General features: G+C 35.4%; 1 protein-coding gene across 2 annotated transcripts in view; it reads left to right on the top strand.

Annotated features, from left to right (window-relative positions):
* SCAP (SREBP cleavage activating protein) overlaps nt 1-23,042 on the top strand; it is a 408,865-nt gene that overhangs the window by 68,097 nt on the left and 317,726 nt on the right. For both annotated transcript variants that reach the window (XM_090415224.1, XM_090415223.1), the window contains exons 5-6: nt 1,367-1,524; nt 8,613-8,747. In XM_090415224.1, the coding sequence (XP_090271350.1) occupies nt 1,367-1,524; nt 8,613-8,747 (293 nt within the window). The remainder of the gene's footprint in view (nt 1-1,366; nt 1,525-8,612; nt 8,748-23,042) is intronic.

The raw sequence follows: 23,042 nt of genomic DNA, 5'->3' as shown, positions 1-23,042 counted from the left end.
TGTCATATCCCTTTTCCAAATCTACAAAACTTAAATACAGATCCTTGTTTATATTCCTGTGATTTCTCAACTATTTGTTTTAAAGTGAACATCTGATCCCGACAACCTCTGTTTGCTCTGAACCCGACATGTTCTTATCCAAGCATCTCCTCCACAATTTTTCTTAGCTGTTTCTCAAGATGCATAAATCTTACCAGGATCACTCAGCAGAGAAATTCCTCTGTAATTCTCACATTCAGCTTTATTCCCTTTCTTGTAAATGGTTACTGTGAGTGCTTTACTGCAATCATCTGGAATTTGACTCTTTGACCAGGAGTTCTGAATTTTGCAGTGTAGCCAGTGTAAAACTTTTATACCTCCATGTTTTAACATTTCTGGTCGAATATCATCTACTTCATCTGCCTTCCTACATTTCAGGTTTGTGATAGCTTTTTCTACTTCAAGTATAGATATATATTCCAATTGTTCCAGATTCCATTTCTGTTGAGTATTTTCTACCACTATTCTGTCACTGCTTGTTTCATTTAGCAATATTTCAAAGTAATTGCTCCATATATCAAGAATGTCTTCATCCTCAGTTTTCATGTCCCTTTTATCATCTCTGATTCTTTTTACAGTACTCTTTCCTCCATTTCTGAGCTTTTCAATAGCCTCCAGAATATTTTACCACCTTCCTGGTATTTTCAATGTTCTTACCAAAGTTCTTCCATGTGTTTAGCTAATTTTACATAATGCTTGCTTTCTTACATTCTTCTCTGTATTATATAAGAGCACAAGCTGACTTATTCGCCAGTAACTTTCTTCTTTTCCTTCAATTACTCTTTAACTTTCTTAGATCCTTGCAGACAACCTTACCATATGCCTCTCTGGCTGAATCAATTAGTTTTCTTTAGGATTTGCCACAGGTGGCAAAATCTAATTAGGGAATTTATGCTTGTGTGTTGGCATATGTTGCACATCATTCTTTTAAGGACACATTATAAATGGTGCAGCAGTTCTGATTTTTTTCTTTTTTTCATGTTTATTTGTGATTACATTTTTTTGAGGAGCCAGGCTTTTCTTAATAGGTTATGTCTAGAGGCATGTAAGACAGTATGCCATCCTCCTCCATCCCATGAAGATTATTATAAATCATTCACTTTTTGCTGGAATCCTTTCCATCTTTTTTTTTTTTTTTCATTTTAAATATTGCTGAATCATGTACAACACTTGATTCACAACTCTATTAAGATGCAACCTTAATAGAGCTATGTTAGGTAAACATTGGTTATAATTATTTTTTTAATGTGAGTTAATCTTGGCACTTAATTTTTCTTTTAAATTTACATAGTGTATAAAAACAAGAAAAAATAAACTTTTTTTTAAGTTTCAGGGACCCCCATTAATTTATGTTCAGCAAATTGTTATTAAAAGTGCCATATCTCCATGGCAACCAGACTTAATTTTCACTGATGCATTTAGGGGACCTTTAGCAGAAGCCTTTCACATTGTGGAAATGATTAATAATCATCAGATGACTTCAGGGTAAGTAGTGTTTTAAAATGTAATCCTGAATAAAAAGAAATATATTTTTAGAAAATTATCTGAGTTGTATGTATATTTCAGTGTTAAGTACATTTTTATTATTTGTGACAGTGCAGAATATGTCTGTGCAGGGTTAAGCTAGTTAAAACATATGGCTAGTCATTGTGTACTGGAAGTCTGTGATGGTAAGCCAACAAAGTTAAGCCTGTTATTTTTTGATGATTTTGACATCAGCTGGTTTCTTTGTGTTTATGGCCAACACAATCCAGACCATGAAGCTAGTGTATTATGTCTGTTAATTGTATTAGTTCTCATCGTAGATTTTTTTCTATTATTAAGAAAACCTTCCTGCTTTTACCTAATTTGTCTTCAGATAATGCCTTTTAAAGATTCTCATGTCATAGATGGGATTTGAACCCAAATCTAGCTTGAGAACAAATAATGCATAATTCTTGTGACTGCACTGTAGTATGTCTGAAAGCATAGATTAGTCAGTTTGTATTGAAGTTTCATTTTAAAATTACACAACATGACTGACTAAAAATAGCACATGGAGATACTGTTATGGGAGTGTGCAGAAGTCTTTGAGTAGTTCCATTAATGCAAAGAATGAACAGTCTTAAACTTTTAACATGGAGAAATGAAAAAACTGTGGAAAAGCATGCAATTTAGTTTGATACAAATGACTATTAATTGTACACACAAGAAATAAGACATTGACATTTCTAGAGACTCATATTGCTTTATGATTTTACTCATTTTATTTTCATGCAGTATTCCTCCTGTGTATTGTTTTTTTTTTAATCTGATCCACAGACAAAAAAGGTCACAAGACCTATAGCACATCAGTGCTGAGTGTGAGTATGAAGAAATAAGAAATTTGTTGACTTTTTTTTAAACAGTTGATGGTAGTAGTCTTTGGGAAAGATGGTGAGGGAGGCTGTTCCAGAGAATAGAGATGGATGGAATGAAAGAGGAGGAGGAGGAGGAGGAGTGGATGGTAAATGGATTTGAACCAGAATCTCCTCTTGTTTTTCAGTTTTTGAAGAAGTGGAGCATGAAATGTTTAATGCTGTGTTTCTGTCTTATGCCTCCTTGGAAAAAGGCATATGAGAAACTGAATACGTGTAAGAAAAAGAGACTTTCAGGGATTCTGTGTGTGTGTGGGGAGGGAAGGGGGGAAGCAGTCAGTCAAATTTATCTGATTGCCCTCTTCTGAATAGTTTCAAACAGTGCTAGTGAGGCTTTGGATGCACCTCCCCAAATGTGCACTCAGTATTCCACAGTTGGGCAGATTTCAGATTAATACATTATTAGTAGTTGTAGAAGTGAAAAGTAGTGCCTACACAGAGTTTTTTGGTGGCTTCAGAAGCTATGGCTGAGATATGTTTGTATCAGGAAGGGCTGAAAGAAGAGACATTTGATCATATTTTGATAACTGAGTGTTATTGAAGATAAGGGAAAGTGTGAGACACTATACAGAGATTTTAGTAGCATGGAAGTTCACAAGGTTATCCTCACCCCATTGAGTAGTGAGAATATCAGAGTTTAAGGCATTTGTTATAGAGGATCTTGAGTCTTCTGATGATTGGGCGTTACAGGGTTTGTCAAATGAAAGGGAAGAGTGGAGTGTACTGTCATCAGCATAACTATAGATAGGATTTGGAGTCCTTAAGAGCAGGTAATTTATGTTCAGGATGAAGAGAGTGCGTGGGGGTATTCCTGTATTGGTGGGGAAATCTGAGAAGAGGAAAACATCTATCATAACATGTAGGGAGCAACCAGAGAGGAAGCTGGCAACCCAGTTGCAAATGACCTACTTCAGTTGACCTCCAACCCAATACACAGTTTTGCAGATGACTGTCAATTGCACTCTTCCCTTTCATTTGATAAACCTTTCTCTACACCAGGGCTATCCAACCTTTGGCAATCCGAGGGCCGCATTTAAAAAAATATTTACCCAAGGGCCACATCACAATGCGTATATAGTAACTTGGTGAGCAGCAGCAACACAACCTCGATAGCTGAACAAATGAACAACACTAATCACGTGCTCACATTCCCCATGAGCAACCAGAGCATGCGTGTTTGAACAAAACAGTATAAGAATGCTTCTTTGACACGTCTAATATTTGAAAAACATGTGGGTATATAGTGATGTAAACACACCATATAAAATTAACATTGTGATTATTGATTAGTGATAGAATTGAAATATCTAGTATGCATTTGATTCAAATTTTTATTTTATTTTTTTCACTCGTGAAAATCAAAACCCACAGGCAGGCCACACAAAATCGCACTGTGGCCCGCTGGCAGTGCTTTGGACAGCCCTGCTCTAAACAACTCGCCTCAACCTACAGAAAATCAACCACCACTGACTCAATTCTGGTCTCCAAGCCATCCTCCAATGCAGCTCAGATAACCTCGTCAATTTCAATGCTTGTAAAAAATGGTTCTTATTTTTCACAAAAAAAAGAACCATTTTTTACCAGTATTATTTTTGATAACACTGAAATATCCAGACAAGATGAGATCTCTCTCTTCTTGGAATTTCCTTGACATTGATCTTCTCCTGGCATAAACACATCACAACCATTGCATTCTCAGCTTCTAAAAAATTAGGATTTCTCTTTCACTCAAGACACTACTCACCTCTGAACAGCTGTTAACCTTATACAAATCACAAATCCGTCCAGCTATTGAATACTGCTCTCCAAATGTGAGAGCAACTCGCATTTGGAGTTGCTCTCACTCCTCCCACTTTTGCACAGATGTTTGGTTTCTGACATTTGTGTATTCTATAAATATTTCCTTGGCAAATTTTTATCTGAAATAGCATCAATATGCTATTTCAGATAATTCCTGCACACAATACTAAGTCCATTGGAACATGTGTAGTTGTCATCCAACATCTCTTCACAGTACACCTTAAAACTTATAGAAAAATTTCTGTCCTCCTCGTTCATCCCTGCTACTGCTGTATTGTGGAACAGTCGTCCTCTGATATGTTTTCTAAGGAATACAATATACAGGCTTTTCAATGAAATGTAAATAAGTTTCTCTTTTCCCAATCCACTCAACCAACCTTTTGTTTATGTGCTCAACATAAATAAAAAAAAAAGGTTGAAGGATTGGGTATGTTTAGGATGGTAGTTTGCTGAACAGACTCCTATGCTAATCTTGCTGAGAGTTACCAAGTGAGTTTCTCCAAAACTTTTCTTGGTATGAGTCTAGTGGTGGGTAATGGATACTAGAAGATCAGCTGTGGATTGAGTGTGGCAAAATTCATATTGTTGGTCACAAATTACTGTTGGGGCTTGAAGTATGTAGTGTAGAAGTTGACTATTGATGACTTTCTCCACTTTTTGCAGTAAATGGAAATGAGAGCATTTGGATAGTAGTGTAGACCATCAGTATATGCATTCAAATGTTTGACAGGACAGTATTTTTGTTTATGTAAATTAGTGTAAACTTTAATTTTCTGTTTCAGATTGCCTTTTTTTTGTTGTCGAGAAATATGTTGTGATAAAAGTGCAAAATTGTAATTTTTCTTTTATGTATATGGTTGCATGTTGTTAATGTATCGTGTTTACATGTAATAGTGAATTTAGCAAAGTGAATGCAGCAGGAAATCCATTTGGTTTAAGTTGGTATTGCCAAAATAAGAATTACAGTTTAATGTTTTGGATATATTTGAAATATCCAAAATCTGTGGATTGAGTGTGGCAAAATTCATATTGTTGGTCACAAATTACTGTTGAGGCTTGAAGTATGTAGTGTAGAAGTTGACTATTGATGACTTTCTCCACTTTTTGCAGTAAATGGAAATGAGAGCATTTGGATAGTAGTGTAGACCATCAGTATATGCATTCAAATGTTTGACAGGACAGTATTTTTGTTTATGTAAATTAGTGTAAACTTTAATTTTCTGTTTCAGATTGCCTTTTTTTTGGTGTCGAGAAATATGTTGTGATAAAAGTGCAAAATTAATTGTAATTTTTCTTTTATGTATATGGTTGCACATTGTTAATGTATCATGTTTACATGTAATAGTGATTTTAGCAAAGTGAATGCAGCAGGAAATCCATTTGGTTTAAGTTGGTATTGCTAAAATAAGAATTACAGTTTAATGTTTTGGATATATTTGAAATTCTTATCCATCAGTTAAAGGAATTATTTAATTGATTGAAAGTGGGAAATTTTACCTCTTTCAAGCAAAGTGCCATGAATATACCATGCAATTATGACACCAGTTTGTCTCACTTCATGAATGAGCAGAAACTGGAAGCATAATGTGCTTCCAGTGCACGTTTCTGGAGCACATGCACTGGAGCATGTACGAATGAAAAGACTTCAGTAACTCAAAAAGTACAGCTGAGGATGGATGTGAGATAGATACAGATATGTAGAGATATTGAAGAATTTTTAGAACAAGTTAGAAAAAAGTTCCATTAGTAGCAGTCTTTCATAGAAAGAACTGTGTTTTAAAAGTTTTTAGCTGTTGTATTACAATTGTAACTGGAATAACAGTTTTATGAGAAATTAAAGGAACTTTGGTACTTGATAAAAGAAGTTTATCATGCAGAAGGAAAAAATGCTTATCAGATATTAAATTTTCTATTTGAATAGTATGATTTAATGGCTGTTTCAGAAAATAGATATAGCAAATATAATTTTAAGTGTTTAATCATTTCCCATGGAAATCCTTGATATAGAAAGAGGAAAACAGTTATGAAGCTTGAAGGAGAAAGAAGGCATGTTTTTCATAATTTTTCTAATAATGCATTTAAAGGAGGAATGCTAGGCAGTGTTCAAAATTCATTGAGTATTATTATCCAAGCCTGAACTTTTTATTTCTCTTACTATCAATAGGAAATTTACATTTATTTCAGGACTTTTGTGAGAGAAAAGTGGTTTCAGGATAAGGAAATATCCTGCTGAAATGATAAAGAAACTGTTTCTTTCAAAAGTAATCCAGATACAGTTAAGAAACATGATGTTCTTTTTAGCTGGCATATTTTTTGGCCCAGTTAAGATGTGGTTTATTTAATTACCTTTTTAGATTTTAAGATGAGTTTCTGTTGTGGTTAAAGTTCAGAATATTGTGTATCTTAGTGTTATTAAGCTGTCTTCGATTTTGTCTATGGACGTGTGAAGACTTCATATATTTAATTATTGTGGTAGTTTAAGATTGATTTTTAAAAATAGTTAATAGCAAAAAATATATCTGGGATCTTGTGTGCTTGGATTTTAGTATAGAAATGTGATACAACTTGCAGCCTGTTTCTACAATCGATGACTGGTTTTAGCTAAACTAGAAACTAAAACATTAAGCTGTAATTCTTATTTTAGCAATGCCAAAAATGTGATAAAAGCCAACAACAACAATAGTTTGTTGGCTTTTATCACCTTTCTTTGGAAAGAGCTCAGTGTAGGTTTGTGTTCATATGCTATAGGGTAGATGCAAGTAGCAAAGATTGAAGAGGCCATATAGTATAAGTGTTAATTCCAGAGAAGAGATAATTATTTAGTACAGTAGGTGGTATGCCATCAGGAGAGTATGTATTTTTCACATCTAAGTTACTCAGGATTCTTCTGATTTCTTTTTGGCACAATAATAGTTGGTATAGTGTGTGTGTGTGGGGGGGGGCACAGATATGCCCATTGTAGTTCCTTGGCTAGGAACTACAATGCCCAAATCCTTAGAACAGGAGGCAGTTTCTGGGATTTGACCATTTCAAAATTGGATTTCGAGCACAGTCAATCTTTGACTTATGATGTATACAACTTATGATCATTCATACTTACAGTGGCCACGCATTTTGCCTGTAAATGATAAACTTCATTTGCATGCTGTTATATTCGTTTATTTTTGAATGTTTCCTTGTCCTTTTACACTAATGTGTTATGTGTTCTTTTAATGTAACTTAGATATTAAACTAATCTCATTTCTGCTATGGCTATATGTGGTTATAAAAAGAACAAAAATTTAACTTAAAAAAAAAAAGAGTTTGTGAACATTCATGATATTAACACTATTTATAATGTGCACTACATTTATAGACATTTAAACCTAAGCTCTTTTCAATAGAACCTCAACTGGAAAAACCTCAGCCACTTGCCTACATTTTCCCTTCTGGATAACTTTCATTATAGTATTCAAATCACTCTTCAGAACCAATCAAAAACAATCCCATACATTATATACATGGGATTACTTGCTTGCTGTTTCTGGGGTTACTACAGGTTTGTTGTGGTGCATGTTGACCATAATAAATAAATAAAACCTCCGACCATTTGCTCCTCAAAGGGAGTAGGCATGACTTTTAGCATTTACTTATTAGTAGACAGTTGGTTACCCTTCCTCCTCTCATAAACTTATTCATTTTTAAATCTCTGTAATGCTAGAAACTAAGTATCAAAATGACTTTCTAGCATTTTAATGACACCTAAAGATAAAATATCACTACTCACTGATATCATCTCTGTTTGAGCTGCTTAATCAACATATACATTTCACCTTTCCTCATTATTCCTGTCTTGTTTTGTTTCCTTCATTTATCTGGAACGATATTAATCAGTATGTAAATCTATTCTAAGTGCTTTTATTATGATGGATCACATTATTTCCCAATTTTTACTTAGTTTTTTCTAATCTTGAAAATCATGTTGTGGAAGAAGTAATTTGCTTTCATTGGAAATTGTCTCCTTTTCTTGTTAGATTTCCTCCTTTACTAAAAATTTCTACTTATGATACCCTCTTTCTTTCCAAAATTCCTCTTCTGTTCTCTAATCTTTTCTGCCACTAAATGTTTCTCTTTCTCGTTTCTCCTAATAACCAACACCTAGTCACCCGAATCTGAAGTTTCCACTGCAAAAATAATCTGGCTTTTCTATTCTATTTTTACTTTAAAAATTTAAAAATATATTACTTTGGTTACTGTGATAAAATAGTCTTAATAAGAATTGGCATTATACTGTGAATTTCTGAATGTTACATATTGATTAAAAATAATTATTTCACATGCAAGCTAAAATTAGTAATTATTATGAAAGTAATGAATTATTGTTTTTACTTTTCATAGGACTGATAATGCAACCATACTCACTGATATGTGTCTTCAGGTGTCCGAACCACTTAATAAACATATAAATTTCATCTTGCCTCGTTATTCCTGTCTTGTTTTGTCACCATCAAATATTTGGAAAGATATTAACAGGTATATAAATCTATCTCATTTTGTTTTTAAATTTTAAATAATAAACACTTAATATATGATTATTTTGTATACAGCCACTCACTGAGTTCTGTAAATTTGACTTTACATAAATTTTTTCTGGCTGGTGTAAATTTAAAAAATCATGCAAACTTATATTTCATCCTCTAGGAAATAAGTGGAAGACCCATCTAGGATTGCAAAAATACATACACAGCATAACTCCATAAGCGTCCATTGAGCTTCTTGATTGACACTGATAATTTTTTTTCCCATTTATTTTTATTTTTTATGGAGAGCCCATCTGTAAAAGGTTGATCAACTTATAGTATCCTAATCAAGTGCAAAGTGTAGTATTTTTTGAGAATAGGAGAGAAGGGGACATGCTGCTAATGATATAAAACATCTTGAATCCAGTTAGAGTCAAGACCTATGACTGCAATACTAGTAACAGTTTTCATGTGGCAGTAAGTTTGAAGCCATCTGGTGTGAAGTTGAGTCGAACAAGATTAAATACGCAGTGGGGTGTTGTTACAGACCTGGTGGATTGGTTGCTAATGATGAAGAAATGATCAACAAATAAATACAATGGATGCGAAAAGAGGAATCATACTGGAGTACCTTAATTATCCAAACATTGATTGGGTAGCTATGAAATCGCATGAGAAGAATGAAACTGAATTTGTTGAGGTATTGTGAGGCAACTTCCTCAAGTAGCATGTGATAGAAGGAACTCGAGGTCAAAGAGTGTTAGATCTGATTATAGGGTCAAAGGGAGTTTCAGTTAAAGATGCGACTATTTTGCCTCTGATTAGTGACAGTGGTCATGCAGTACTCATGCAGATGGTATATGGATGACTGATGCAGAAGTAATTATTCAACTAATGAGCAGCCCTTATTCTAAACACCATCAACCTAGTGTATGCAACTTTGAACTCGCCACTATCTCTTCACTGTATTAGGAAACTCGTGGATGAGGAGGAAGTACTAGAGCTGTTGCACAAATTGAATAAGAATTCTGCAATAGGAACTGATGGGATATCAGCATGGATGCTAAAAGAGTGTTCACCTGAACTGGCTATTTCCTTGACCAGCCTATATAATTTGAGTCAGAACAGGCAAGATTCCACAGGAGTGGAAAGAATGTATGATAATCCCATTGCACAAGGGTGGTACAAAGACTAATGTATCCAACTATCGACCAATCAGTACAGGAGTGGTGGTAAAGATTTTGGAAAAGTTGGTTAGGGCTTGTCTTCAGAAATGGGTTGACACAGAATCGCTACTTTGCAATGAACAGCATGAGAAGGTTTTGTTTTAGCAACTTGCTCACATTCTATAACAATGTTACCACCAAGTTAAACAAGGGGAATGGATACACCATGATACTTATGGATTTTGCTAAGGCTTTTGATAGAATAAAGCATGGAATACTGTTGCATAAATTGGAAAATATGGGAATGGTTTATGAACTGTTGGCATGGATAAGTGGTATATGGTGGGGGAGGAATCTGCAAGATTCAAAGCAACCAGTGGTGAGCCTCAGGGATCAGTCCATTGTTATTCAGTCTGTACATTAATGACAAAAAATTGGGAAGGATTTGACATTTGACATACAGCTATTTGCTGATGATGCAAAGATAGGTAGGGTTATCAGGAGTGTTGCTGATATGAAATACTTGCAGAATCATTTGTATAGGCTGGAATTGACATAGAATTCACATAGAAATTACAAACAGTTTAATTAAAACAAAAAACAGCAGTCAGGCTAGGAGTGAAAACAGTTGCCCAATTTAGTGTTACTTTATCAATTGACTATTTGGGAAATGTTGATCAAGTATCTGAGAAAAAACTATTTTAATACAACTAGTTTCACTAACTTAAATTGTTGGCATCTTCAGGGTACAGGACTGATGATAGGAACTAAAGCTAACAAAACATGTTACAGACAAGACATTAACAGAATCTAATTATAAATTCTAAAGAAGAGAGCTGTCCGGATTACAACAGACCAAAAAGATCTCCAAGACGAATTGACACTGATATCCAACAACCTATCCGGGGGTAACCATTCAAGATGAATGGCTACCTCTGGAGACTTGTTAACAAGATTCTGTTCTCTGATCAACCACAAAGACAACAAGAAGATGCTCAATATATTACCACAATCATCATTCCATACGTGGGGACAGCCTCTAACAAGGTTGCTAAACTCCTCAAATCACATAGAATAAGAGTGACCTTTAAACTTAAAGATACAATTTGAAAACTCTTGAGATCTCCAAAAGACTTCCATCCTTTCTTTAAATATGCTGGAATTTATAATATCCCATGCTCATGCGGTTGAAGTTACATCGGCCAAACCAAGAAGCGTTGAGATAAGACAGAGAGAGAACACATCGGATATGTCAAAAACAACAGTCAAGATATATCAGGCTGATCTTCCCATTTCTTCACAACCAGCCATGTCGTTGAGTGGGATAAAAGCTGTACTCCTTACATAGAAGAGGATTACCACTCTCGTATTTTTAAAGAAGCCACAACAGTCACCCATTCTACAGAAAATCTTAATAGGAACCAAGGTTTAATCTTATCCGAGATCTGGAAGACCCTAATTAGATCTCTAAACACACAAGAAATGAACTTTAATACTAACTATAAAAAGTTCTTAAACAACAAGTGAAATCATGTATGCCCCACACGTGTATTGCACATGTTCAGTGTTGTTTTGTAATTTATAATTATTATTGTTATTATTATTACCACCCCAAGACCTCATGGAGTCAAAGACTCATCTGAGAGGTCCTTTTATCACACACACAGCTCATCATGCTGTGTTTTAAACACATTCAAACTCTTTGCAGACACCACATTCTCAGGCAAGGCATTCCAATCATTCACAACTCTGCACGAAAAAAACCTGCCTCTCACTCCCCTACTCACACCCTCTTTATACAGTTTCCAGGGATGACCTCTGGTTCTCCCCTGATCTCCCACTATTCTCTGTAAAACTTCTCCAGCATTGATCTTATAACAACCCCTTACCAACTTGTCTCTATCATATCTCCCCTCTTCCTCCTGTCCACCAGACTCTGCAAATTACATCTTCTCAATCTTTCCTCATACTCAACATTCCAGAGGTCAGAAACTACCTTAGTCAGTCTCCTTTGGACCCTTTCCAACATCTCTTTATCCTTCTGAAAACTCGGTGACCAAATCTGGGCACAATAGTCAATGTGTGGCCTAATCAAAGCCTTATACAACGGAACAAGAATCTCCCTACTTCTACACGTCAGTATCCTCCGCATCATTCCCAGAAGCCTTTGTGTTGTCTTCACAATTTTTACGATGTGTCCCCTAAATTTTAGATCCTTATCCACTATCACCCCAGATCTCTTATTTCCTCTACCTCCAACATATATATTCTCACCAAGCATAAATTCTGCATCCCATCTTTGTTTTCCAAATTTTAAAATCTTACATTTTGCAACATTGAATTCACATCCCCATTTCCATGTCCAATCACTCAATCTATTCAAGTCTTCCTGTAAGGCCACAACATCTTCACTACTCTTTATGGTTTGTCCCAACTTTGCATCATCTGCAAACAACTGAATATCTCCATCCAAATTTTCACCTATATCATTAATATACAACTTAAACAGTAATGGACCTAAAACAGACTCCCTGAGGCACTCCACTAGTGACTTTCGTTTTCCTGGATATCATTCCCCCATACACAACTTGTTGATACCTATTAGATAGCCAATCTCCAATCCAATACACCAATCTAATATCCAACCCCATCTGCTTTAGTTTGACTGTCAACCTCTCACGAGGTACTTTATCAAAAGCCTTTGCGAAATCCAATTATATTACTGTGTATCCTTTTCTTCTGTCCAAGGAAGCAGTCACTTTATTGTAATAAGTAAGTAGATTACTAAAACATGACCTCCCTTTAGCAAATCCATGCTGTCCATCAAAGATAATACCATTGTTATCAACCCAACTCTGGATCCTAGTTCTCACAAGCTTCTCCAACAACTTAACCACAACACCTGACACACAGATAGGCCTATAGTTTGATGCTGGAGTTCGATCACCTGCTTTATGAAGTGGCACAAACTTGCTCTCCTTCCACTCCTTAGGAACTTGACCGAGTGCAAGACTCATGTTAAAAAAATATGTCAAGGCAGGTGTCAACTCCCTGGCACGTTCTTTCAGAATACGTGGTGATATATTATCAAGTCCCACAGCCTTATTAACATCTAGTTTACTCAACTCCCCATACACCTCTCGATCACCTACAGTCAGTCTCTCCTTCCCATCATCAACTGCTCTCAATCCCTCCATGAAGTCACATTCACAAGATTGAAAGATCTTTATGAACTGTTCATTAAGTATCTCCACCACACATTCTGCATCAGTTGTCTTTATACCATTTTCCCCAATCAATATCATCCTTCCATAATTATTCTTTCTTTTGCTTGCTACATATCAAAAGAATTCCTTAGGATTTTTTGTGGCTTCATTAGCCAACTGCTGTTCATACCTCTCTTTAGTATTTATTGGTTATTTCCACTTCTCTTATGCTGCCTCCATAATGCCCTTTTTCTCTGTATCACATGCTTAATCTCTTTATTCATCCATCTCGCACCCACCTTATTTATTGTTCTCACCCTTGGAATACATTTAGACATTGCATCTACTAAACAGTTTTTGAAAATCTCCCAAGCTGCATTGATCTCTTTTCCAGCTAACTCCTCATTCAGTGCTACACCAGCAAGCTGTCTCCTGAGCTCTTCATAATCATCCCCCCCCCGTAGTTCCACATATACCTTTTCTCACAGAGGTCCTCGCACTGAATTAGGCATTAACAGATTTAGAATTCTGTTAATGTCTTGTCTGTAACATATTTAATTTAATATTTATTTAATATTCATTTAATATTAGTGTTACTTTATCTTACTAGGTGTATTGTAATGTAACTTATCTCTTTTTGTGTTTGTGGGTGTATATATGTGTTTGTGTGTATTGTAATATAGTTTGTCTTTGTTAATATGTATATATATGTGCCTGGCTCCAGAAACCCACTTACTCATCACAGAAAATGAGATTTTTCTTCTTAAAATATCTCATTAATTTCAAGTTATTTGATCATAGGTGGCTTCTAATTTGAAATTGTTAGAGAAGTTTTATTTCCAGAGAGTTGGAAATAAAACTTCTGGATCTGAAATCCTTAAGTCGAATACTACAACATTCTCTTTTAAAGAATCACTGAAACATTTGCAATTTTAGTTGCTGGTTATCTCTATGTAAGCCAGTTATCTTCACTCTCTTCCCTCCTTTAAGGGACAGAACTTTATATTTTTTTCTATATGAAAAGCTTCATTTTTTTGTAGTGATTAAAACCATCGCCTGTTGTGACTCCCCCCCCCCCTACAACAGTTGTTCTGTTGTCATTGTCATAACATAACAATTGATAACTTTTAAACATTTTATGAAAGACTTCATAAATATCTGCTTTCGAGCTCAGAAATCTCATTTCTCTCAACAATATTATAGGATTCTTTTCAATCCACACATGCTCTACTATGCCACACATGTTTCAGTCATGAAGTGATAAAAATGAGCTGCCATTACATGTTATAGTTACAGTGCTTTACTTGAAAGCCTGTAACTATAACATCTCACACACTTAAAGTGTGTGAGCATATATGTAAGTTTTTTCATGTCATATATGCATTTAAATTAAATTACAGTTATTGTATTCTTATTGGCTTAAACCAATATACAAAATGATGGTACAACACGACAAAATTTCATGCAGGCTGGGGCGTCGCTCGGTTAAACAAGGCCCCCATTCTTTTTGCCAGGGAACCAGGGCGAACAGCGAAAAGTCAGCTACTGGAACAAATCTGAAAACACACTACCCAACTCAACATCACCAGAGTTAAAGATTGGTACTATCAAAATAAGAAGCCTGAATGGCAAAGAAATGCAGCTAACTTAGGAATTAGATAAGTACCAGATCGACATAATAGGGGTGACTGAAACAAAAAAGACAAAAACTGGTGAGATCTTTCTGAACAATAAATACAAAATGTTATATTCAGGCAATGACAATCAAGGAAAAGAAGGAGTAGCCATAGTATTCAACACAAAATACGAGGCTAATCTTCTTGAATGGCAGGCAGTCTCAAGTAGAGTGATGTGGGCAAATAAGAGAATGGGGAACTGGACTATGAGACTTATTTGTGCCTATGGTCCCACAGAAGGTTCTAGTAAGGTAGAAGTGGAGGAATTTTTTGAGGTTTTAGAAAAAGCAACTGACACAATGAAAAAGGAAAAGTTGGTCCTTGTTGGGGATCTAAATAGCAGAGTAGGAAATGATTGTGAGACATACAAAAATATTTTGGGAAAATTTGGAGAAAAGAGCAAAGCCAATAATAATGGCAAATACCTGTTGGATTTCTGCTTAGAACATGGACTGGTTATTACTAACACCATTTTCCAACATAAAAATGTGCACTAATTCACATGGAGAGAAGAGGCAAGGAATAAGAAAAGGCTCATTGACTGTTATTGTTGCTAGTGATGTTTTCTAAATGGTGCAGAACACCAAAGTGTACAGAGGATTTGAAATTGGAAGCGATCACTATTTAGTCTTGAGCAGGATGAAATTTAATTTCATATTGAAAAGAATAACATGTAAGAAAGTTTTAAAGCGAATAAAAGTTGAGCAGCTCTCAGATGTGAACTGTAGACTAAAATACACAAAGATTATTGAAGAAAAAAATGAAAGAGTTTGAGATTAGGAACCAAACCTTGGAGATTCAGTGGCAAGCCTTGAAGAAAACCCTGATTGATTCAGCCAGAGGGGCATGTGGTGAGGTTGTGTGCAAGGATAGAAAAATCAGAACTCCATGGTGGACACAGGAAGTTAAAGAGGCAGTGAAGGAAAAGAAGAAAGCATATCAAAAGTTCATGGCAAATAAGTCAGCTTTTGCTCTTAGAGAATACAGAGACAAATGTAAGAAAGCGAAACACTGTGTAAAACTAGCTAAACAAAAGTCGTGGGAGGACTTTGGCAAGAACATAGAAATTAAATATCAAGAAGGTGGTAAGATATTCTGGAGGGTGTTGAAGAAGCTTAGAAATAGAGGAAAGAGTGCTGTAAAAGGAGTTAGAGATGATGAAGGTGACATGAAAATGAGAGAAAAAGATATCCTTGAAGTATGGAGTAATTACTTCGAAAAATTGCTAAATGAAACAAGCAGTGATAGCAGAGTGGTAAAAAAACACTCAACAGGCATACAGTCAGGAATACATATCCATACTTGAAGTAGAAAAAGCCATCAAGGGCTTGAAATCTGGAAAAGCAGCAGGAGTAGATGATATTCGACCAGAAATGCTGAAGTATGGTGGCATAACAGCTTTACATTGGCTGCACTGCATAGTTCAGAAAGCCTGGACAGAGGGACGAATTCCCGATGATTGGAGTAGATCTCTAATAGTACTCATATATGAAAAGGTAAATAAAACTGAATGTGAGAATTACAGAGGTATTTTCCTACTGAGTATTCCTGGCAAGATCTATGCAAGTATACTTGAGAAATGGTTGAGAAGAATTGTGGAAGAAAAGCTTGGTGAACAACAAGCTGGATTCAGGCCAAATAGAGGCTGTCAGGATCAGATCTTCACTTTACGACAAATAGTCGAGAAAGCATGGGAATATAACAAAGATCTGTATTTAAGTTTTGTCGATTTGGAAAAGGAATATCACAAGGTGTCGAGAGAGAAGCTATTCAATACTCTGCAGTGATATGGTGTCAATGGTGCATTGTATCAAGCAATACTTAGTCTTTATTTGAGTTGTAAGTCAGCAGTTAGAATTGAAGGAAGTACAGGAAGATGGTTTAATGTTAAATCTGGTGTGAGACAAGGATGTACATTATCCCATCTGTTATTCATTATCTATATGGATCACATTATGAAGGAAAGTGGTATTAAACATGATATCAAAATTAGAGATATTAATGTCAGCTCTTTGCTTTATGTGGATGTTGTTATACTTCTAAATAAATCCGCTACAAGTTTGCAAGATTCCCTGACTAAATTGAATAACTGTTGCAATAGATATGGTATGAAGGTCAGCATTAAAAAGACACAGACAATGAAAATAGGTAGAATTCTTGAAAATGTCAACTGTATTGTGAACGGGGAACCTGTGGAACAAGTAAAACATTTCAGCTACTTAGGCGCGATTTTTACTGAAGATGGTAAATTAAATATGGAAATAGACAACAGAATCAACAAAGCTGGTATGGTAGGAAGTCAATTGAATAAATTCATATGAAATAAGAGAGAAATTAGTCGGAACACTAAATTAGCTGTATACAAGACAGTGTTCAAACCAGTTTTATCTTATGGATCTGAGAGCTGGGTCAGAAGTAAAACACTTGACCAAAGACTAGAGACCACAAATATGAGAGGTCCTGAGAAAGATTAGAGGTGTGAAAAGATGGCATCAATGGCAATATCATATTAAAAACTAGGATTTTAGGAAAGAACTTGACATTGTCGGCATCCAGGAATGCGTTAGCAGAGCTAATCTCAGGTGGTATGGTCACTTGAACAGAATGGGTGAGGAAAGATTAGCAAAATGAGTGTTCTCTGCCAGGTTGGCAGGAAAATGACCAGGAGGAAGACCAAGATATAGGTGGATTGATATGGTACAATGTGCCTTAGATGATAGAAATATAAGATCTGATAATGATAAGTAACTTGAAAAGTAACAGACTGATTTGGAGGAAAATTGTAGATAGGAAGTTAGTAATGATGTAAATTTTTCATTTAGTACTGTCATATCCTGTACACCCCTTGAGGGTACATGTCGTCAAGAATTTGATGATGATGACAAATATTAATCAAATTAATGCATTCATTTAGTTCAGTATTAAACTTACATGTATATATGTATAGCATGTAATAAACAATCTATTCTTAAAAAAATTAATTTCACTTTTCTTACAATATTTCATCAACAAAATAGACTGATATTTATGATCACAATAATTAAAATTGGCACAATCTGATTACATACTACAGTATATCTATCTATCTATCTTTATACACACACACACACACACACACACACACCTGGTCGTCGACTTACGACCTATGCGACTTACGATCGTCTGCACTTACGACCACAAAAAAAAAATTATAATAATAAATCAATCAGCTGCGTGATAACTATGGGATACAATAGCTATTGTAAGATAACCCGCGTATGATAACTATCTCTCACATACACAGTTGCTTTCAAGCAGCTGTTGCATGTGGTGTATTAATTAAAATTCTGCTTAAATACTACCCATAAAATTTCTAGTAAAAGGAAAATGCCTTCTTCTACGGATATGCCAGCTAAGAAGTCAAGGAAAACTATTGTAGAGTGTAAAATGAAAGTTATCCAGAAATATGAAGGCGGAAAGAAAGCGAATACGATCACACGTGATTTGAAGTTGTCACATTCCACGGTATCGATGATACTTAAGGACAAAGAAAGAATTCCGGAAGCTGTGAAAGGTTCCACACCTATGAAGTCTGCAATTTTAACCAAACTATGACAGGACCCATCCATGAAATGGAGAAATTGTTGTTTATGTGGATGGAAGATTTAATCCAGAAAAATTCACCCATAAGCCTTTACACAGTGCAAGCGAAGGCTAGAAGTCTGTTTCAGAGTTTAAAATCATGCGCCGGAGACGATTACGTAGAAGATTTTCAGTCTAGTACTGGATGGTTTAAGCGTTTTAAAAAAAGATTTGCCTTGCATAATGTACATGTCACAGGAGAAGCAGGAAGTGCAGATGAAGCCAAAAATTTGTTGATAGTTTCGACTCTTTAATCAAAGAAGAAGGTTGTCTACTGGAACAAATATTTAACGTAGATGAAAGCGGCTTGCAATGGGTTGACTTTGTTGCTTGATGGGAATGCCGCGGGTTTTAAGCTGAAGCCTTTTCTCATTTATCGTTCAGAAAACCCTCGTGCATTTAAGCACATCAACAAGCACACACTGCCGGTTTACTATCGTTGAAACCCTAAAGCTTAGATGACTCGAGCACTGTTCGAAGATTGGTTCATGAACTTCTTTATTCCCCAAGCTCGTGAATATTATGCGGAGAGAGGTATCCCTTTCAAGATTTTATTGATTATGGACAATGCCCCTGGCCACCCTCCTCATCTGGACAACCTTCAACATGATGTTAGAGTGGTTTTTATGCCACCTAACACAACCTCTCTCATTCAACCCATGGATCAGGGTGCTATTTCAGCATTCAAGGCTTACTACCTCAGAATGACATTCACACAAGCCATCAAAGCAATAGATTCTGATGCTGATTTATCTTTGCGAGACTTTTGGAATCAGTACAGCATTCTTCAGTGTATCCCGAATATTTCGACCGCATGGTAATGTGTAACAAAGAATTGTATGTCGGGAATTTGGAAAAAGTGTCTGAAATGTTATGCGAATACATTTGAAGGATTTAAAAAAGGAGAGGAACTGGAAGTGATTACAGAAAAAAATAGTTAAACTTGCAAAAAATTTTAAATTAGAATGTGAAATAGACGACATAGAGGAGTTGCTAGATTGTGAAATAAAAGACCTTTCGAATGAAGAGTTGATTGAATTGGAAGCACAGAGAATGTCAGAAGAAAAAGCGAGAGAGGAAGAAGAGAAAGAAAAAAGAGGAGCCAGATAAGAAATTCACTACAAAGAGGTTATCAAATTCTTTTTCGCAACTGAATAAATTTAGCTCTCGCCAGTTTCGAAGCAATGGACCCTAATGTCGAACGATTCACAAAGGTTGAATGTATGATTCAAGATGCTGTGCATTTTTATCGTGAGATATATGAAGAAAAAAGAAACAAACTGTTCAAACAGAGCTCGGCATGTTCCTCATCAAGAGAACATCTCCTACCTCAACCCAAGAACATGACCCTGACATTCCACAACTCAGCACAAGCAAAGATTAAAAATTGATTTTGTAAATTTCATTTGTATTAACTTTTACATTAATTTTAGATTGTATTTTTCTGTTTATGTACAGTACAGTATTATTTTTCACATTATGTACAATATACATAATTATAAATTTAAAACAATATAAAAATAAATTATAAAGATGATAAAAAGATTAGAAAGGTTAAAGAATACTGTTAATAAATATATGGCCGACATACGACCAGATCGACTTACGACCTGTCAGCTAGAACGGAAGTCGGTCGTAAGTCAACGACCAAGTGTATATCTTATTCTTTGATCACCTTTATCCTTTAAGTAAGTGCGTGATTGTAATATATGCAGGGATGCAAAAGTAGATGTACAGTTTTTATTTTGAAAGAAAAGCATGCTGATGATTACAAAGCAAAGATCAATACAATAGCTTTATTAAGCCCCAATTAAGATCCTGAGCTGTGCCTGACATTGCTTACACTTACTTGTGTCAGGTTCCTTCAATATTCTTATTCTTTCCTATATGGCCTCACTTGGCTGACTCTAGCTTACTTCGACCCCGAGGATATTAGAGTACTCAAGGTCCGAGAGTGTCTCTCCTTTTCCCAATTTCTACTCAAGCTGGTAGAGGGCTGCATCTCTACCAGTACTTGTTGGAGCACTGCGGTGGAGAAGGTAACGGGAAACCACTTCACTAATATCCCTAGAAAATTTCAGCAGCAATGGATAGAACTTATACGGGGGCAGCTACCAACCTGCAAACCTAGGTGTCGTCTCTTGGTACAGAGAGGAATAGAAGGTGCACATTGGAATGGATACAATATTGGGAAATAAGGACGCTTCAAGGGCTGATGTTCCTCCCGATCAAACTTCTAAAAGTGACTTAAAACAAGCTATAGACAAACTGAAAATGAAAGATCATCAGAGAATCAGAATTACAACATGGAATGTGAGAACAATGAACAGATGTGGAAAATTAGAAAATCTCAAACAAGAAATGGACAAAGGAAAAATTGATATCATAGGGCTCTGTGAAGTCAGGTGGGGAAGGAATAAGTGATTTTTATAGTGGCGAAGTAAGAGTAATTTACTTAGGTGAAGATAAAAAGGAGTTGCACTTGTTTTTAATAAAAGAACAGTGAAGAGTATTATTAGCATAAAATGTCTGAATGACAGGATTATGGTGGTCAAGTTGTGGGCTGAACTGGTGGACATAACAATAATACAGGTATATATGCCAACAAGTGACCATTCAGATGAGAAATAGAGGAAATGTACGAACAACCACAAGAACTAATTAAGGAAGAAAAAAGAAAAGACTATATTATTATTATTAGACAACTCCAGAGAGTCCAAAGACTCATCGAGAGAGAGGGCACCTGCTCTACAACTCTGCCTCTGCCACTCAATCCACCAACTGACCACAACTACACTAACAGCATCTACCACCACCGCTAGTATTTCCAAAGACAATCGCAAACATCCATACCCACGGCGGGATTTGAATCCGCAGCCTTTTGGCTGGAGAGCGGTTACGCTAACCACTCAACGGTTAGCGTATGTGATTATAATGGGAGATGGAATGGAGTTGTGGGAGAAGAAGAGGATGGGAGTGTAGTAGGAAGATACGGACTAGGTAATAAAAATGAGAGAGGGAGAAAGGTTCATGGAATTTTGTAAAGAAAATAAGCTAATAATTATGAATACTTGGTTTAAAAATTCTAAGAGAAGACTATACACATGGAAAAAAAACCAGGAGATACGGAAAGGTATCAAATTGATTACATTATAGTAAAGTAAAGATACAAGAATAGTGTAAAAAATGCATGCATGTATCCTGGAGCTGATATTTACTCTGACCACAACCTACTATTCATAGAAATAAATGTGAAACTGAAGAAGTTAAAAGAAGCTATGAAAAGGAAAAAATGGAACTTGGAGAAATTAGAGAATACCAAGGAATTTGGAAATAGATTGGAGAAAGAATTAGAGGAAACAAGTTTTGTCAAAACTGAAGATCCAGAAAAGAAATGGGAACAAGTTAAAGAGAAAATAAACAAGATTGCAGAAGAAAAAATTGGATATGTGAGAGCTAAAAGAATAAAAAAAACCTTTGGATAACTAAAGATGATTTCTCTAATGGAAGAATGAAGAAAATGGAAAAATAAAGACACCCCAGAATGGAAAATACAATATAGAACCCTGAATGACAAATTGAGAAGGAAGCAGAAAGAAGTAGAAAAGATTGGCTTAAAAAACAATGTGAAGAAATGGAAAATTATGAGAGAGTGGGAAGGTATGATCTTTTGTATGAAAAAGCAAGAAGCATGAATCACAAGAGAAATGGAATTTGAGCTAGAGAGGCATAGAAAATAAGAATGAGAAAATCATAACTGAAGAAGATAAAATCCTAATGAGATGGAAGGAATACATTGAAAATCTATATGACAAGGAAAATAGACCAAATGAGTTGTTAGAAGATATAAAGAAGGTAAATGAAGATGATCTAGGCCCAGAAAGTTTTAAGACAGAAGTAGAAATGGCCATTAAAAAACTAAAATGTGGAAAGGCAGAAGGAATAGATGAAACACCTGCAGAATTCCTGAAACAACTTTAGAAGAAAGGAACTTAAGAAATAACCAAAGTAATAAATTTAATTTATAACAAAGGAGAATTAGCAAAAGATTTTGACCTTAATATTTATACCTATACCAAAGAAAAGTAATGCAGTGAACTGCAAGAATTTTAGAACAATAAGCCTCATTTCCCATACATCAAAAATACTTATGAGAATCCTAACATGGAGAATTGCATTTAAGATGGAAGAATTTTTTGGAGAAGATCAGTTTGGTTTCAGGAAGCGTAGGGGAACAAGAGATTCGATTGGACTGTTGAGAATAATGAGTGAGAGAAGTCTAAAAGTGAATAAAGAAGTTAATATCTGTTATATAGATTTTGAAAAAGCTTTTGACTTTATAAAATGGAATAAGATGGTGGAAATAATGGAAAAGATTGGTATAGATTGGAAAGACAGGAGGCTAATTATTTCACTATATATGGGACAAACTGCCATGGCGAGAGACATATATGGTACAACAGAACCAGTTCTCTGTCACCAATTTTGTTTAACATGTATTCCGAAGCAATGTTAAAAGAAACACTGGAGAATTCAGAAGAAGGAATAAAGATTGGAGGTAGACAGATATTTGCAATTCGATATGCAGATGACAAGGCATTATTATCAAATACTGAAACAGGACTACAACATCTATTGA

The sequence above is a fragment of the Typopeltis vanoorti genome, unplaced genomic scaffold (genome assembly GCF_054136105.1).
Source record: "Typopeltis vanoorti isolate ZY-2024b unplaced genomic scaffold, IOZ_Tvanoo_1.0 HiC_scaffold_24, whole genome shotgun sequence".
In the NCBI taxonomy this organism is placed as follows: Eukaryota; Metazoa; Arthropoda; class Arachnida; order Uropygi; family Thelyphonidae; genus Typopeltis; species Typopeltis vanoorti.
This window is presented reverse-complemented; position numbering and strand designations above follow the sequence as displayed.